The following is a 19453-nucleotide window of genomic DNA, read 5'->3' as shown; positions in this document are numbered from 1 at the left end:
GCTGAGCCCCCCCTTCCTGCTCCATTTCTGCTCACCTAAATGCATAACTTGAAGTAGAGGAGAGCATCCTGGAAGCCCTTCCACAGGCTTTATTTATAAATCACAGTCCCCCCCATGTTAAATAGACAGAATCTAACTCGAGGTGCTGTCAGCGTGGGTCCCAGCAGCCCTGTGACCACAGCAGGGTGGCTGCAGGGCCACCAGTCCTTGCCACCACCCCAGGCTCCTCGGTTGGGCTGGAGAAGCCATGGGAGCAGTGTTAGTCATGTCCCTGCCTTCTCCTGTCCTTCAGGTGCAGCTTCCAGGTATTTATTTCATAGAAGAACAAAAAGAAACCCACCAAAACAACAAACAAACAAACAAAAAAAGCAAAAAAAAAAAAAAAAAAAAAAAAAAAGAGAGCAGGTGTTTTCTCCAAGATGCTCCTACCTGCTTCATCTCCAAGAGGAGCCTGTAACATGCTGATGCACATGCAGTGTCACCCCAGCAAGGACTAAAAGCTTTTTCTTCTTGACTCAAAAGGGGGAAGGAAGAAAAACGATGCGAACGTAAGAAGGAAAATCCCATCTCCCGTGATGGCAACACAATGTCCTGCTCCTGCAGCCCTGCCTGGCCTGGTAGGCAGAGCTGGGATGTGGAACTGCTGGGAGCAGATCAAGACTGGAAAGTGGGAACATCAGAGGCAGCTTTACTCAGCAGAAGGAGCTGCTGTATGTGAGTTTTTTTGAATTCTCTGTTGTTTTGTTTTGTTTTCTTAAAGGATGTTTAATGGAAGGTTTCCATTGACACATGCCTCACAAATTTGCACTGTTGCACATGGTCCTGAAAACAGCTGCACCCTGTGAATGAGTGAAACTATTAAAAAATGCAAACAGCCCAGATGGAAACTCAAGGTGACCTATCAGGAGGGAACTGTGCACGTTTCACCCCTTTCCTGCTGTGCCATGGAGGGCTTGTCATTATGCCTGGCCCTGTGGCTAATGTCCTGGCTGGCTGTGGGGCTTGGGGACCCAGCCTTGGGTCTCATGCTGTCACAGTGACACTGCCTGCAGCATCCTGCCTGCTGCCAGCTCTCCCCCAGGAGCTGGCTCTGGCAGAGGCAGCAAGAGGTATCTCTGTAGGAGCTTTACAGAAGCAGGGCAGAGAAGAACAGAGTGTCCCAGTGGCTGCTGCTCATTTCTCTCCTTTACCATCCCTTGACAACAACAGACCGGAGGACCCTGGGCTTCTTGACATCCTTATTTCAATTTCCAACATACTCACCATTTTCAGGGACTCTCAGATGCCCAAATTATGTCACAGAAAATGGATTAGCAGGGAGACAAAAAAAACAACTCAGAAACATCCTGAAGCAGCACTTGACCTTGCTTCTGTCACTGCAAGCTCCTGGCAGAGGCATTAAGAAGACTTCTGAGGCTGAACATGCAGCATCTCTCTCCCCTGCCCATCCTCTGCCAGGTATGAGAGAGTCACAAATCAATGTGATACATCTTGATCCCTCCCAGAACGTAAAACAACCTGAAACAGGAGCTCCAAGAGTGGGAGTTCATGTGAACGGATTAGGCTGGAGCAGTGGGTGTGATTGCTCCTCACCCGGCTGCCCCCAGCAAGGCAGCACCTGGCTGCAGGTGGCAGGCTTGGTCTGGCAGAGGACTGGGAGATTGTGGTTTGGGTTTCTTAGAGCAACTGCTACTTTTGAATGACTCGGGTACAAAGATAAGCTCCATTGCCTTCTGAAAGGCAAAGGTGTTTCTGACCTGTAGAAACAGCTACAGGTTACTGAGACATCAGTGACCACCGCAGGTCTGACAGTGAAATGATCACCTTGCAGTTAATCTTAGTGGAGTCAAAGTTTCTGTCTACCTAGTACACCCACCAGGATGTTACGTGTGTCACCATCTAACTGCTGCCTCTCCCCTGCAGCATTGCTGCCTTTCCTCTGGGATGTTGCCATCTGTCTCAGCAGCATCTCTGCTGTTCCCAGTCCATCCTGGCAGCTCTCCCCTCCCTCGTTTGCCACGTTTACACACCCAAAGCCACACATCCCTACGGAACATTTCCAACTTCAGTGTTAGGCTGCTCTCACCTGTAACCCAATGGGGGAGTAAGAAGGTGCAGAACTCAACATCTGTATTAGACCTTTAAACTAAAACTGAGAAGAAAATAAAGTCAAAAAACATTGTTCAATTCTCATGGAGAATCCAACCCCCTCACTGGCACGTTCCTAGGAATGTTTTTCTGCTTGTAACAGTTATGGTCACGAGATCCCATCCATCTCCAGTCCCTGGAGCACCACGGCGCGTGTCGCTGGTGGGCCGAGATGTCATAGGGCTGCGCAGAGCAGCGCTGCTGTCCACAGCCCCGGCAGCAGGAGGCTGCCCTGCAGCCCGGGCTCGGGGCAGGCCCGGAGCCGGGGGGCAGCCGAGGTGCAGGAACAGACCTCGTAGCCGTTTTCTGAGCGGCTCTCATCGTGCTGCCCCGGTTTGGATCGTGCCCCAGTCCTGCTGCTCCCGGCTGCCTCGGGGGAGTCGGACTGCATGTCCCTGCACACCAGCCAGTCCCGGGCGATGGACTGGGGGTAGCCGGGCTGTGCCTCCAGCTCACTGTCCAGCACTTTCCAGTACTCCTTGCCCCTGAAGAAGTAACTTGCACCTGTGAAGAGATCAAAACCCAAAGGCAAGATGAGTGCTGATGGTCCCAGTGGAAAGGGCAGAGGGGCACTCCCACCCTGGCTGAGCCCCAGGGAGAGGAGGCACATGCAATATGACACATGACACCCACTGCTGGGTGCCAACACCCTCTCAGTACAAGAGCACAGTGGCTGCTGGTGGGATGCTCTAAAAGATGATGCTATACCCAGCTGGGATCCCACGGCAGGCAGGAGCCACCAGACAGGTGAGAGGTGTGTTGTGAGATGTCACCTCTTCTGTGGTGGGTGTAAGAGCAGCTGCATCCCATTGTACTGATGGTGTACAGGGTAAAAGCTCTAGTAAATCCATGGCTGAGAACACCATACACATCTCTTAGTGGCCATCAGTGGAGAGTTTTATAACAGGGCATGGTGAGGCTGAAGAAGACCTCACCTCCCATTAATGACCTGGCTGCTGCTGCTATTCCTGGGCTCAAATAAATAACCTGAGCCTGGCAGGGCCCTGAAAGCCTGCTCTTGGATGCATTTTTTCCACTCTGAACTGGGAGGTTATGTATCCTTTAAGCAGGTCCCACACTCATGTAGGACTCCTACCTGCTTCAGAAATTCAGTTTGAAAAGCTGCTGGAAACATCCCTCCCCTCAGCCTGATTTATTGGCTGCTATTACACCCCTAGGTCAGCAGTAAATAAAAACTGGAAGTGCCACTTTGCTGTGAGCAAATAGCTGGTTTTAAACATCTCCCATGAAAATTTTTTGTGGTCTTTTCAGGAAGTAGAAACCACTGAGAAATCTTATCCCCAGAAAATAAGTTGTAACTCTGGGAAAACATAGCTTTTAAAAATCTTGTCCACAGCCTCATATATCTGGATAAAAATCCAATGACAGCAAATTCAGTGAAGAGCAAACCAGCATGTATTAGGATAAAAAACACTGCAGAACAACAGCAACTGTGCTCTTTCAATAAAGTCACATTATTAGGCCCTCAAGATATTTTTGTCTCCTGCTTGAAATGACAAAGTCTATTAGTGAGTGGTGTGGGGGGCTCTGGCCCACCTCCCTCTTCAGCTTTCAGACACTTGCTTGTCATCCCACTTTCTGTCAGCAGGGACTGAACAAGGGGCTACAGCTCAAGTACAAATGAAGCACCGAGTCTTTCCCTGGTGCTGTTTGAAGCAGCACAGACTCACCGTCTGACCACCTCATGGCATCATCTAAAGGGCTTGGTATTCCCTTCCACAGGATGTTCTCTGAGGGGTAGCCGGGTTCCATCCTCCGCTCATGGTCATCGTAGCACCAGTAGAGATTGTCCTTAAAGAAATAAGTCTTGTCATTGTGGGCCCAGGAGAAAGCAGCGTCGACTCCTCCCGGGGGCAGCCCGAAGTCCGAGATGGGCCGTGGGTATCCTTCCTCCACATTATTGTCCTTGAAGACCCAGTATCTGTCTCCTGTGGAAAGGAAAGAAGCACAGAGCAAAATCACATTTGGTTCACAACCAGCTTTCCCCCGCGGACCAGCTGATGTTTCATTATCTGTTGCTGTGACAATCCTCAGGACGGAGCTCTTGGCATTGCAGGGTGGGCAGGGGAAGGCAGCAGCCTGGTGGGGAACCTGCAGCTTTGAGTAGCTGTATTTTTAGTGTCAGGCCCTCCGTGGAGCATCCCTGCCTCGCTCCTAAGGGCTGCAGGCCTGACAGCCCCAGGACACCAACACAGCAGCAGAGTTAGTGCAGTCGTTGCTTTATGCATTTGATGTTGGCACTTGGGTTTCTGCCCCTTTGATTTCTACCTGATTCTCTGCTCAAGAAGCAGGAAGTTACATGCAGCTTTTGTGGGCAAGTTGAGCTCTACCTGCCTGCTACTCAGCTCCTGAGGAGCAAAGTGTAGTCCCACTTTGGAAGAGAAATCAGCACACTATTTGGAGCCAGGGAGGCTGAAGGACCTGTGGGTTTTAAGAAACCTGAGGATGCACAGGGGCTGGATAAATCCCATCTGAGCAGCTCACTCTTCTTCAGGTGTCCTACACAGCCACACTCCCAGCCCTATCCTGGGCAGAGGAGAACTGTTAATATGGGGTTTTTTCTGATAAAAATGAAGAACAACATGAATGGCCCACGGTCTGTGGCAGAGCAATGACCCAGATCTCTAAATTCCTGCATAATCCTCTAACCACTGGGACAGTGTTTCTGTTTGTGCAATGTCTCTTTGGGAGCCTGCAGTGCCCTTCTGGGTATCACACAGCCTATTTTAAGAACCAGGCCTTTTCATCCTTAATTTTCTAGAAAATCTGGCCAGGCACTTAAATACATGCCTATGTATCAGCAGCAGGACCTTAGCAGCTGGGGCAGTTTATGTGCTTTGGTTCCTGCCCAGGGATCAGAGGAGCTGCACTGGAGAGAGGATGAGTCAGTATTTTGTAGCTGGAAGGGAAACCTTGAGTTTAATCTTCAGAGCTAGGCAGGACTAACACACACCTCATGTGAGGCTATAGAGCACTGTGGTTTGCAGAGACAAGACCCCAGCTGTGGCACAGCTGGAATTCTGCCCTTACAGGCCCAATTTGGCAGAGAGAGAGGGGAAGGGAGGGAGGGAGTGCGACTGCAGTCTGCAGAGCTGATGGGGAGGATCTGGTGCTGGTTCTAAGAGTTGTTGTGCTCCAGCCAGCCCCATTCCCTCTGGATTGCAGAAAGACAGAGTGGGGTGGGCTGCTGGAGGCAGCTTGTGGCTTGCTGTTCCCTGGGGAGACTCAGGGCTTGGCAGGACTCTGCGTGCCAAGCCTGGAAGGGCTTTGGCTGCACTCAGGAGCACTTCTGTGAGCACAGGGGTTTGCACCCGTCCCTCCAGCCTCACCGGAGGAATCAAAACCAAATTATTGCTTTCAGAAGTACTTGGTTCAGCACTTCTGAAACCAGTAATTGCACCACGCTCAGAGCAGATCAGTCAGGAAACAAAAACCAATTTTGAGCTGGGGAGCACAGAAGGCTGGGGTGTATTTAGCTCTTCATCAAGCACACAACCTTTCCAAAACAAGAGCCAGTGCCTGCCAGGGGCACATAGGTAACATCTAGCCAGTATGGATGGATAGTTTGTGGGGGGACTTGGACATTGATGTAGGAACCTTCAAATCTCCTTCCAGCTCTTCTGAAAGAAACTTTTTTTTGTTTTGTTTTGTTTTTTTTTATATATTCAAATATTCAAAGAGGGGATTCTAACACTTATTTTGTCTGCTTTTGGCCTGACCTCCCTATGCGCTGGTTTCTTCTCACCTTGTGAGTTGGACAACAGATATTGGACCTGCCTTGGGAGATGCTTAATGGCTGACAGTGGTATCTTCTGCCTGCAGAAGAGGTCAAAATGCTGCCAAGGTAGCATGGTGTTCCCTCTCACCTTTGAAGAAGACGATCTTGTGGTCGCTGGTTCTCTCATAGACCGCGTCCAGGCTGTCCAGGTTGAGAGGCAAACCCCGCCAGAAACGGTGGATCTGAGCCGGCTGGAGGGAGACCAAGTGCTTATTGCGAGTCAGTCTCCAGAAGTACTTGCCTGAGGAACAGACTGGACATTACTGAACCACACTGCAACCCACCTTTGCTGGGGGAGGTGAGCACCAGGCACAGGGCGGCAGCAGAAAGCAAAGCGTGTGAGATGGGAGCTATGGATTAGGGGCATCTTGCTTCCCAGGAGCAGCTGCTAGTGCTTTCTATTTCTGGCAGCCAGGAGAAGAAATCCCCTTTTTGGGATCAAAATAATCCTCCAGACGTTGCACTGAAGTTGTTCTACTCCTGATCATGATGTGAAGCTGCACAGCTGAGTTGGAGCAGGGTTGCCCAGCTGCTTGCATAGTTAGAAGTGTGTGTGATGTTCTAGTGAAACACGGAAATATCAGAGGGTTTTTTTAGTGAATTAAAGAAAATAGAGGAGGAGGAAACGATATTAATTAAACTGGAAGGACTAGGGGAGGAGGCAAAATTAAGGAGTTTGGTGCCATTTCAAAGCATAGTGTAAGCAATGGACCTTGATCCTCTGGTTGCTCCCAGGGGCTGTGTGTGTGTAAGCAAACACTTCCAGCACCTGCATCAATGCTGCCCCAGCTAGAAAGAGTGGGACCTGGGGTATTGCTGGGATATTTTGGGTAATGCAAACAGCTTTGTCCTCTGTGGGAAGGATACCAAATGGTCTCTTGCTGAAAGAGCCTTAATGATTCCAGGGGCAACTCAAAACCTGACTCTCTGCATGTCTCTGGGAATCTCAGCCTGAGTTTTTGCAGCACACTCTGTGCTGTGTTTTCCCCAGAGAGCTCCACGCAGAGAGATGTGAGCAGAGCAAGATGTCTAAGAGCCAGCTCTCAACTTTGACTTGTATTTATTATTGCCTGTTAGAAATTATTGCATGTTATTTACATCTGTTCTTGCGTGGATTCCCAAGGGGGAAATAAGCATCAGAAGCCAAAGATGCATCTTCAGATTTGTATTCATGACACTCAGCCCTTTCTCCAGAGCAGGCAGATTGTGACACCATCTTTTAAAATGTTATGGAAATTGGATCTTTGCCTAATAATGCAGGAGGCAAAACTCTAGCACTTAAACATCTGCAGAGAGGGGTTTTTATTCTAATTATAAGGATTTATATCATATTCCTGTTGTTCTGCTCCAGTCTACGTATTTGCTGTGTCTGACTGAAACCCACAAATGAATAATACATTCAAAAATGGAAGGAACTGCCATAATTACAGATTCTTAAGAACATTAAAAAAAAAAAAAAAAGATTCAAATTTGGTGGCCATTGTACATCGATGGAAACACATGTAATTAAATAAAGATGATCTCTGCATCTTTAATTAGTGAGGCATGAGACAAAGCCAGTTTTTTACTTTTTTAACAAGTGATAAAGCTCAACATAATTCCTTCTTTAGTAGGGAAGTGTTTGAACTTTGGAGTGCCCTGGGCTCATTTGAAACCAGGAGGGAAGCCCCAGTGCTTTTGATGTTTCAACCCTTTGCCAGCAATGGGCTCAGTGGGTGTGCAACTTCAGCAAGCAAGCTTTCAATCTACCCTCAAAGTCAGGCATAGCCTGAGCTATTGGTTAGTTTGGTTGCTTTTTTGACAGGCTACCAGGAAAAAGCAAAGAATTACAGCAATTAAGTAACAAGGAATTATTAATGCAACAGCCCCAGTTTCCCCTGCTCATGTTTTGCCACGGCCAAGCCTGATGGCCAAAGTGCTGTGGTTGCTTGGATGATCATCAGCCAAAGCCAGACCCATGGGGGAACTGCAGAAATATAATCAGATTTAAAAAAATAATAAAACTCAACTCCTTGTTTGTTTAAAAAGCTTGATTTAAAAGTGAGTGTGCCGAGTTGGCACACTGAGCAGGATGAAAGCCAAGTGTAAAGCCCTGCTAGCCCAAACATCTCATTTTATATGGATGATGAGTTGAGGCAATTGCTTTCTTTAATGCCAGGTGATTTGGAGCCCAGCTGTGTACCAGGCTCTCTGTGCTTGGGCTGCCTCTGGCAAGATTGCTGCACGCACCGAGCAGACACAACAGGCCAGAGCTGTTTTAAAACTTCAGGGGTCTGTAGCAAGACACGTAAATCAGCACAAGCAGTTTTGGAAGTGTGGAGAACCCATGGCTGCCTTCAATACGACAAGCCTGGCAGCCCTGGGGAGTTCCAGTCCTGGTGTCTTTGCAGAGGGAGCAGCTGCTCTCTGGCTGGGGATGCAGCCTGAGCAGCTCAGAACAGAATGTCCCTCTGTGGAGGGGTTGCATCACTGGAGGTCACTAAAATCCTGCCCAAGAGGCAACATCCCTCTTCCTTGGTGCCCAGAATGATTCGGTGGCATCGATGGGGGCTGTGAGGGAATTGCTGAGCTCTGGAGACAGCCATGCAGCTGGCACCCACTGGCACTGGGCTTCTTCCACTGGCATTTTAGCCCATAATAAATATATCCAAGAATAGACACCGAGATGGATTTCTCTTCAGTTTGGTTTTTTCCCCCTCTGGCAGCCAGCCAGCCATTCATCCTGGACACCAGATCTTGTGTCTTATTTTCCATTCTTCACTGTGGCTTTTTTGGGAGCTGAACAAATACTGCAGGGGAACAGGCTCTGTGTTGTGCTGCCCTGAGGGCACAGACAACATCAAGTTCTCTGGAGCTCTCTTGCCATTCTTGCTTGTGACCCCAGACTCACCCTGCAATACTCAGATGGGTGCCTGGATGCTGCTCCTGATCCCTGGAGGAAATGTTTCCGTTCCTCTGCTGGATGGCTGTGAGGTGTCTAAATGGTGGTCAGGGATGAGAAGATGTGCCTAGTGGGCATTTTTTCATCTTGGGAAACAGAAGAGAAAGCCCATGGAGTCCAGCCTAGAGGGGCTCTGTACAGCTGAGAAGGCACCAATGGGACATCAACAGCCAGCCAGCCTGGGGACACACTGCCAGGAGTGTCTGCTGACACAGAACCAGGTGGCTCTGCAATTGTGTGCACGTTGCCTTTGAGCCATGCACAGCAAGCAGAATTAGGGAAGGTGAAGCATGGGAGGAAAGGAAAACTGGGGGCATCCAGGAAAAAAAAGCAGTGGAGAGCTCTTGTTGCTCTGGCATCCTTGGTTCAAACCAGATTCTGATTTTCTCCACACACTGAACCCCTCCAACCTGCCCTCAGCTGGGGCCCCTGACACAGAGAGGGACTGGCCACCAGCCAGGTGGAATCCTTCTGCACCAAAGTGACACAGCAGAGACCCCCAGCAGCAGGCACTTACCTTTGAAGAAGAAAGCCTCTCCCCTGATCTGGGCCACCGCGTCAAAGTGAGTGTTGCATCTGTTGGGCACATCCCGCCTGAGCCTGCAGAGAGATGCCCAAGGTGAGCACAGCCCAGGTGGGCAGCCAGAGGCTGTGTCCTCAGTGTCCCCTGCCCCATGGAACACATCTCCCCTGCCTCTAGAGCCCCCAGCAGAAGACCACAGGCTGTATCCATCTCTTGTTCCTCACACTCAAACCCAGCCACACATGGGGATTTCCAAGGCAAGTTTGGGCAGCCCTCAGCCTCAAGACACCTTTGTGGCAGACATGCCCCCTGGGCCATGGAGACCATGGCTGGGAGTCAAGCAAGGACATGCTCTACAACTACCAGCTAGTGTAACTGGTGAGGACAGAGCTGGCACAGTGCAGCTTAGCTGTCTGCCTCTGAGCAGCAGGACAAGTGGTGAATAAAAGCCAAGCAGCATCTCACTCCAGCAGCTGGGGATGTTCCTGCTGCAAGGCTGAGCTCTGAAATGCCAGTGAGAGGTGACAGAGCTGCAAAGTGGAAAGCAGACAAGACCAAACACAGGGAGATGATGCCATGTAAGACAATGCCATTTGAGACATGGTGAAAGCCATCTAGCAAGTCACAGCTGAGATACTGAGCTGCCTTTAACGAGGTGGGTGGGAAAGGCACAGAATATGAAGAACCAACAGTGCTACAAGGTCCGTGTGAGAAATGATGATTGATGGAGGACAAGGAGAGGATGCTGGGAACATGCACAGAAAAGCTGCTGTGGGTGACAAGGAAGCAAAAATCTAATTTGCTGACAGAAGAGTCCTGCTGGGCTGCCAGCACCTGGTCACAGCCCTCTTGGGGCACAAAAGGACAGATGTGGAGGTGAACCTTGTCCACCCTTCCAGTCCCTTGGCTAAAATCTGGGTGACCATGAACTTCTGCCATTTTGTTCAGTGTCCCTTCCTCTTTTAGTTGCCCTGCTGCCCTGGTAGTAAAACAGTTTGGAAAGTCCAAATTTTATTAATGAGCTAGGACCAGAAGTTCCCCTAATGAGAGCACACTGGTTGCTCAGTGTAAGCAGTCCCTTGCCAGCTCAAACCTGTGTTGGAGTCAAACCCTTGGTCCACTTGTTCCAATATTCACTCCCACAGGTACATTAGGGAGTTGCTCACCTTGGAAAGATTTAGGTAAGTTATGCTTGCACAGTTCAGGATAATGCAGAGGAAGTTTGATTAGAATATCAGCAAGGATGAGTTCACCTAAGGGTGATGGGGACAAATATCCATTAACATGAGTAAAAGTTTGAGTCTTAGGGAAATGCAAAGCACTCCAAGATGATGTAGAATTTCTGGACATGCCTTAAATGACAAAAAAAATAGCTAAGGGATAAATAGCTACTCTCACTTGTCCTTGCTCTTAACCACTGCAGGTGTGGGTGGGCTGGCCAGTCTCCACACACACTGCTCAAAAAAAGCAGGTGATGATCAGGAGGGGTGAGGAAGAAGGGGCAGCCTGTGTGTGTGCTTTCCAGAAAACAAGAGGTCCAGAGGGAAATACTGAAGCCAGAGAGAGCAGGCAAGCAAGATACTGATGCTTAAGTGGAGCTTTACTCCTGCGTGTCCTTTGCAGGAGCATAAGTGACAGCTGAGAAGAAATGAACTTGACTTACGGCACCGTGGAGCGGTTCTCTGGCAGCTCTGGCAGGACAGGGTGGTCATCAGGTTTGGTTACTTCAGGTTTGGCTGTGGGGGACACAGATTCCCTGACTCCTGGGTGTAAAAACAAAGAAGCAGTAGAGGGGTACACCATCCTCCCCACCAGCTCCACTCACCCCAGAAAGCAGTTATGCCTGCGTGTCCCATGGCAGAAACAGGCTGTGGCCACGTGAGGGACACAAACCTACCGTAGAGTTGCCAGATTCGGACTTTGTCCTCATAAGGCAGGTCATACTTCAGGGGATCCCCCACTGGGCCTTGGTAGTAAGGTCTCATGATGGACTCTATGGCAGAGATGTGGGTCAAGCCAATGGCATGGCCAAACTCATGGACGGCCACAGCAAATAGGTCCATCCCGTGAGCATCTGGAAATAAAGACAAAATTGAAGAGTCACTGCTTGCTGATCATATTTTGGGGGTGTGGATGGACCTGTAAGAGAAGGTAGAGCTATATGTTGGGTAAGCTGGAAAGAGAAGCTTTGGAATAGGTGAATTTTGAGACTGAAACTTTTCTCCAGTTGGAAAAAGGAGACTGAAGTGTATTATATGGAAATGTAAAGCAAGTCAGAACCAGGCCACGGTGTGAGTCCTCAGCCCCATAGTAACCTGGGCATCACCCCTGCTTATTCCCATACCACTGATGGCACCTGAGAAAGAGCTGGACAAACAGCTGAGACAGCAACCTTGTCACAACCATCTGCCACCCCTGTTAACCAGCACTGCTGGAGCTGGGCCACAGCAGGCATCTCCTGTACCTCTTATTGCCCTGCAGCAGCAGCAGCAGACACAGTCTTTGTGATGCCTGGAACACCAGACTGCTGCCAGGAACCAGCAGCTCACCAGTGCCCTCAAGAATGAGCAAAGCCACATGCCAAGGAACTGGTGACTGCTTGGCAGCACCACCAGCCCACAGTGCTCGGCTGGGCTTTCCCTGCTGCCCTGGCCAAACCCACCCAAACACCTTCAACATCCATCCAAACATGGAGCTGTTCACCTGCTCATCTAACTGCTGTCCTGGCAGGGCATGGCAGAAGGGCCAAAGTGACCAAGTCCAGCTTGTTTCCAGAGGACCTGCTTGTCTTCTCCCCTTCTACATCTTGTGCTGGTGGGGCTCCAGCTCTGGGCCTGCTCCCTTAGACAAACACTTTGACCCTCACACACTACAGAGGGCATCAGGGAGACTTTATTGAACACTGATACCTCCTCAATGACGTTTTTCTTCAATCTGGCCTCTCTCTATTCTCTTTTCCCAAATGTCCTTATTTGCAAGCCAGCCCCTAGTGCCTCAGACTGCACCCACACACAGATCCATCCCATGCTCTCCAAAGCCTCCAGTGCTCAAGTCAGACCTCAGCAGAAGCTAATGTCCACTTTCAAACCTACCCCACTGCCAAAGCAAAGAAGGAACTTTGCTCAGGAGCCATATGGGACTGATTCTGCTTGGTCCTTTCCCACCACCCAGCTCCAGACAGGCAGGGCCAGGCACCCGTGCAGTCCCTGCCCTTGCTGCACAGCAGTGCCCTGTGGAGCAGGACCAGAGGGTGACAAGGATTTTAAGCATGGCCCTCACAAAGGTCACAACGGCAAGTTTGGTAATAAAAAGGCAGAGAGGTTGGAAAGCTGAGGTCTCCATGGAGCTCAGGGGAGCCCCATGTTTCCTGAGCCACTGCTCAGAAGCAGCCGTGGCTGATCCTGCACAGATCCTTGTGCTCCCTGCGGGGCCTGGGCTGTGTCAGAGAGGTGAAATTTTGGCTGAATTCTACTTTTTGCTGCATGACTATTATTTACAGTGTCTGTAGACAGCTGGAATTTTTATACCCTGTGCTGGTTTTTGCCAGCACTAGGAGAGAACAAGACATATGCTTTCTGACATTTTAATGTCAAACTGACAACCTTGGGGATATTTTTATATCACCTACCAGGCTGTCATTTTTGAATCACTAGAGAGAATAAAATAAATAAAAGATGAAGTTTGGGTAGCTCCAAGACCTTCAAAATAGAGGGCAGCTTTCTCACCATCAGGCTCATCCTCTTGTTCCTCAGTGATGCTTTGAAGATTCACCCCTGAGGCCACCAGACCTGAGCCTGCTCCTCCATGAGAGATTTTCACACAAATGTTCCCAACCACCAGCTACAAAAGGGGCACCACTCCTTACTTCATCAACACAATACACCTGCTTCAGCAAGCTAGCAGACCTCAGCACTTGTCCCTGCTCTGTGTGTCTGCAGAGCAGAGCTGCTGTTTTGTTTTTTGGTTTTTTTTCTTCCCCAGAAGACATTGGTTGGGCTTGCACAGCAGCATAAACCAAGGAGAAGCCGAATCATGAAGAGTCAGCTTGTCCAGAGCTTCATTCTTAACCCCCAACCTCCTCAGCACATCTGGAGAACATTCCTGCCCACCAGTACTCAGCAGGGATGGACAGGGATCAGCCAGTGGGAAGGAAGAAGCGTGGGGAGAAAGAAGGTATTAGCTGGTTACAGAGAAGATGATTAGGTCTAAATGAAATCATTAAGCTGAGGCAGCAGGGAGGCTGGTGGAGGAGGTGGTGTGACAAGTGAATTAGCATCTGGGGACTGCACAGGAGAGGCTTTGTCAAAATGTGCCTGACAGGAAGGTTGGAGACCTGATCCCTACAGATGGCTCATGCAGCTGAGGCACCCTCATTTCTGAAAGTCCCTCTGCTTATGAAAAACATTTAGCCAGACAAAATGAAATGAAAGAAAAAACTTGCAACTTGTAACCATCCTGATGGACCCAGGATGGCAGGAAAAATCTAACGCTCACAGGGGGCTTCTTCCCAGCAGACCAGAGAGCCCTTTCCAGGCAGGTCAGCTAATAAACATGATTTAAAAATAGGAAACTAGGGCATGTGGCAATGAAGCCACCCAAATGGCCAAGTCAGAGAACACAGTCCCCACCTGAGAGCTCCAACAGCCACACACCCAACTTGGGACCTTCTAGGTTCTGGAAGAAGTGGGGACTGGGGGTGGGTGGAGGGAATCTCTGCAATTGGATATGGTGGAGAGAAACAAGCAGTTATCATAAGCTAGGAGAGAGGGAGGTGATGCAGAATGAGGTCATCACAATGAAAGAGGAAATGGTCAAAGACCTACTACACCACTTAGATGCACACGAGTCTATGGGACCCGATGGGCTGCATCCAAGGTGCTGAAAGAGCCTGCAGATGTGATGGCCAAGCCACTTTCCATTATTTACCTGAAGTCCTGGCTAACTGGGGAGATCCCAATGGACTGGATGTAACACCCATCTATAAGGAGGATCCGGGAAACTATAGACCTGTCAGTCTGAACTCAATACCAGGGAAGGTCATGGAGCAGATCATCTTGAGTGTCATTAGAAGACATATAGAGGATAACCAGGGGGTCAGGCCCAGGCAGCATTTTTTTTTTTTTTTCCACAGAAAGAGTGGTTAGACACCGGAATAGGCTGCCCAGGGAGGTGATTGAGTCACCATCCCTGGATGTGTTTAAAGGTCATTTGGATGTGGTGTTGGTAGATATGGTTTAGGGGAGAACTTTGTAGAGTAGGGATGATGGTTGGACTCAGTGATCCCAAGGGGCTTTGCCAACCTAAATCTTCTATGATTCTATGATCATTGAGGCTTCCAGGAATACAGAAGGTCCTCAACAGCTGCTGCTTTCACTAGCAAGGCTGAAAGAGGAAGCAGAAGAAAATCTTGGGACCTGCATTTGACTGCAGCTCTTCCACCCTGACATACCTGATGATCGGAAGGTCCAATACTCATCATCGTCGAAATGGGTGTCTCCTGCTGTGTGATGCTCTCCAGGGAAGAAAGCATGTGCCACTGTCCCACCAGGTCCATCAAAGGGATAGCCATCATTGTGATCTGCCTTGGAGAAGTCTATCTGGATGTCAGCGTTGTTACCTGCCACTTCATGGAAGTTCAGTGGGGTAATGTCACTCCAGACCTTCAGGGCATAGTACATCAGGGCTCGGACTGTGTCGTGGCCCAGGTGGGACTCCTTGGGGAAGGTGCGAACTCTGAAACAAAGAGGGCAAAAAAGACAACTGGCCAGTAGTGTGAAAGACTCCAAGGATCATGAGGAAATGCTCCACAAGTGCCTGGTGTCTCACACAGCATGAGTGAGGCCTCCAGAGCTCTTTGCACACCTCCAAAGTGCCCCAAGATGCTAAGTCTCTGAATCTATTCTTTTCCAGAGCTACAAGGATTTCAGAGATGGAGTTTGGGTCTGCTGGAAATGCTGAGCCAGTCTTGCCCACTGGCATGTGAAACACCCCATGGGAGTGAATCACAACCAGGACCTGAGTCCTGGTGCCTCCCAGTCCAGCTGTACCAGTCAGCCTCAGAGCCACGTTTCATGCACAAACTGCCTAGTTAGTGCCCAGTACCTCTACTTTTGCCCAGCCTTGGAAATGCCAAAGCCATCAGTCTCTTGCCCATTGCTTTTTGCAAGCTCCCCTTCAGGCCTACCAACAACTGTTTTCTCACCACTTATTTTTTCCATGTGCAACTTAAATATGAAAAGATTATTGACTCCTGAAGCCTTTGCAGCACATGCAGCCCCCCATCAGTTTCCCTGCAACAAACAGAAGGTCATTGTTCATCCTTGTTACACACATACAGAAATCCAGTATGGATTTGCTGCCTCCATTTATTTCCCAGCATGTCTGCTGGAGGTATAAAATATTCTCTGAAACCATCCCAGTGCCAGCAATCCCAGGCTGCAGTCCATAAAAAGGAGGGAGAAGAAAGGATGCATTTTATGTAATCCCTCCAGCTGCTGCTTGCAGGAGATGGGCTCTCTGATGGAGCACTGTAGCTGAGAACTTCTTGCTTTGCTTCTTGATGAGTTGGGGCTGACACCACTGCACCCCTCACAGGGCTGTTGGGGTTTCTGTGTGTCAATGCAACAGCCCTTTGTCCCCACTGTGGGGACAAGTCCTTGCTCTGGAAGAGAAGCCATATGCCAGTGTTTGCCCTGCACACGTGTGATTGAAACCTCCCTTTTCTTCTGAGCTGTAATGACAAAAACCCTCAATGTTTCCTGTATAACCAAACCTTGAAAAAGAATTCCTAACATGTTGATTTAATAGAGGAGGTGAAAAGACAAGGATGCAACAAGGTATCTTGGCTTCTAAAACACTATGTTTAGATAATCTTTCATTGACAATTTTGACAGAAGTAAACACACTTCAGGAAAATGTACTGTTGACTGAGTAATTATTGACAAAAAACTATTCTGCTGAATAATTTCTGGCCAGCTTTACCCTGGTAATAATAGCTACTTGATTTTTTTGTGTGTGCCAGCACACCAAAGCGTTTATGAAATATTCATGGCTTGACAGATTTTTAAAGGCTGAAGCAACAATTATGATCATTTCACTTGCCCTCCTGCATAATACAGCTGGGAGAGCATCGCTCAGTGTTCACCACTCCCTAAGCACCAGTGGGAAGTAATGACCTGAATAAACCCCAGAGGTAATTAAAGGTGTTAGGAAGGGATGTCACATCACTCAAGCTCTTCCTGTAAGTAGTGGTTTGGGAGACACCATGGATCTGCAAAATGGAGTAGGTACAACTTGCTGGCTGAGGTTGGATGCTCTTGCTTTTGCAAATACTTGCAGATATCCCACACCCTCAGAGACATGCAGCCCAGGGTCGGTCCTGAGCAAAATTAGTGAGGGGCAAAACAAAATCTCACTGACATTTTCTCTGAAGAGCTCATCCTAGAGATGGTGGGAATGAGATGGGTGAATCAGGCAAAACACATCACAGCCAGATGAGCAAAAATCACTCCTTTCTATGCCTTTGCTATCCCTAAACTCTCTGGGCAAAGACACACCTTATTGACTAAACAAAATGAGTTAGCATACACGGCAGCATCAGAAAATCATTAAGACCAAACAAAACACATCTGCAAAAAGGACAGAATGAAGGTACAAACAGTATGAGCACAGGATTAGGAAAGACAATTTTCAGGCAATTTTTCATTTATCAGAGACTGTGGCTGGATGCAAACCTCTGTAGTACAAATCCCACCCCCCAAAAAAAAAAAAAAGGCTATTGGTTTCCAGGTATTCTCTAACTAGATGTCTTCATCTTCCACAACACACCTCTGGATTTGGGTAAACCCTTTGCTGCTTTAATCTCTACTAACCAAGTTATTATACATACAAAACACACCGAGTTTAGTCCAGGAATTACAACACATCTCAGAGATCATGATGCCTATGGCACAGACTCAGATGTGGGGACATTATCTGCTCTTCCCTCCTCAAGCCTGGCTCAACTATGTGAGCTGTTTTCCTTTCCCTTCCCTCTCTTTCTGGCTGTAGAATGAGAATAATAATACTGATCTATATTGTAAAAGGAAGGTGGACAAAAAGCCCTGTCTAAACAGACAAACATCATTAATATTCATTCCAACCCTGACTCCAGAAACATTAGATTAAGGCAGAAAGAGCATCTATACTTATTTTGTTTCTTACAAAAGGTCCTACACCATTGAGCTGACCCAGATTTTATTAACATGCTGCAAGTGTAAGTGAAAAATTCCCCATCCTTTACTCATTACCACTGGTATTTTTCAATAGAAACCCCATTCAGCATCTGACTTGATTGCTAGAGCTCTGCTAATTGTTTTCAATGAGATTAGAACACTATTATGCTGACAGGATGTGTTCAGTCCCACTGAAAAGGAAGCACATTTCTAACATCATACCCACGCAGACAGGACTAAATAAGCTTCCTCCTGCCCTTGGTTATTACTTGTAGTAAATGGTGTTTAAGTACCCAGTAGAGACCAGGGCTCCTTCTTCTTGCATGTTAATCCCTCCTTAGACTCCCCTTCCAGAACTCCAATCTCAGGCAAAACCCTGATGTGAGGAATTGAAGAGAAAGGTCTCTCCTCCAGCTGGTCCCTACCAAGGCACTTGACAGGTGAGAGGACTGGGCTGCTCAGCTTCCCTCTGGCCAGCCCACCAGCCCTGCCCCGAGCTGCAGAGTCAGCCACATCCCTCTGCAGAGCCGTGTGCTAGGACACCCTGAGGCAGCAGATGGGGCTGGATGCTGGAAACAGCAGCTGCCCAGAGGGATGTGGTGGGTAAGTGGCACAACTGGATGCTGAGGAGAACATCTCTGCTCTGCTTTTAGGGCTCACCACCATGCAAACAAATGAAAGCTGACTTTCATCCAGCTGCTGCCAGTCCTTCACATGTCCCCTGGGTCCTCCCCTTTCCTTGTCCCATCCCCCAAAAAATTTGGATCCAAGCTGGTTAACAGGTAGAGGGCAGAGAGGGCTGATCTGTCTCTGCTCACTACAGAGGGACACCCACACAAACTGTTCCTTTTTTGTTTTGCCCTCCCAAAGCCAAAAGTGAAAGAGTATTAGTGATGGATGAGAAACCAATTGGTGGCTAATGAAACCACTCCTTCACCTCTGCAGCCCTGAAACCACAGAGAAATAGAACAAATGCTGATGATGACCAGACACAGCAGGTGAAGGATTGCCTGAGAAACCCAAATTGATTTTTCTGGCTGGGGGAAGAGAGGACAGTTGAATGGGTGGGCACTTGCTGCCGTGGGAAAGGTGCTTCCCCAGCTGCCTGGAGCCACCTGTGACATGAGCTGTGGCACAGCAGCCCCAGAGCTGGTGCTGCCCTAACACAGCCACAACACCCCAGTGCCACAGGGGACCGTCTGCACCCTCCACTGCACCTTTCCCAGCACTTTGCAAACACCACTGAACATTTTGGGGCGATAATCCTCAATACACACGAACCTCTGGGTGTCTCTGCAGCCCAGCTCCGGGGCAAAGAGGTGGGTGAAGTTTCACAGCCAGTTTCTCAGGTTGCAAGGGGAGCCTCCTGGGGACACACTTTGCAGCCCAGCTCAGCCACCGTGACCCCACGCTGGTGCCAGATGCCCAGGTGGCAGCTCCCTGCCCACTGCTGCAGCCCCTCGGGGCTGTTCCTGCGAGGCTCCCACCTACTTGCAACGGGCACGTTATGACGGCCCCAAACCAGCCCCGTGCTGGGGAGAGACCCCCCCAGGCAATGGGGGGCACGGCTGCCTGTGACCAGCTGGGCTTGGTGTGACAGGTCCCCAGGGGGGGATGCCACTGCTCAGAGGAGGAAAGCAGGATTGGGTCCAGCAGTGGGGTGGGAACGTGGTTAAAAGGGGTCACCCCGCTTGCAAACCTTCACCCTGCGGTGCCTGCCCGGCAGCTGCCCTTCCGTGCCTCGGCACAGCCACCCCCCAGCCCAGGCAGTGCCATCCTGCCGCCGCAGCGGGCTCGGGATGCTCGTGGGGATGATGTGCAGCGAGGAC

The 19453-nt window shown here is 49.3% G+C and overlaps 1 protein-coding gene across 1 annotated transcript in view; it reads right to left on the bottom strand.

The window, feature by feature from the left end:
* Window positions 1–2323: 2323 nt before the first annotated feature.
* MMP17 (matrix metallopeptidase 17 (membrane-inserted)) overlaps window positions 2324–19453 on the bottom strand; it is a 22614-nt gene continuing 5484 nt past the window's right edge. The window contains exons 4-10 of the mRNA XM_009997689.1: window positions 14861–15144; window positions 11309–11485; window positions 11075–11174; window positions 9406–9488; window positions 6036–6188; window positions 3840–4097; window positions 2324–2652 (exon numbers count right to left, since the gene is read on the bottom strand). Of these exons, the coding sequence (XP_009995991.1) occupies window positions 2324–2652; window positions 3840–4097; window positions 6036–6188; window positions 9406–9488; window positions 11075–11174; window positions 11309–11485; window positions 14861–15144 (1384 nt within the window). The remainder of the gene's footprint in view (window positions 2653–3839; window positions 4098–6035; window positions 6189–9405; window positions 9489–11074; window positions 11175–11308; window positions 11486–14860; window positions 15145–19453) is intronic.

The sequence above is a fragment of the Chaetura pelagica genome, unplaced genomic scaffold (assembly GCF_000747805.2).
Source record: "Chaetura pelagica isolate M959 unplaced genomic scaffold, ChaPel_1.0 scaffold45, whole genome shotgun sequence".
Lineage (NCBI taxonomy): Eukaryota > Metazoa > Chordata > Aves > Apodiformes > Apodidae > Chaetura > Chaetura pelagica.
The sequence above is the reverse complement of the archived record's forward strand: the minus strand, read 5'-3'. Positions and strand labels throughout refer to the sequence as shown.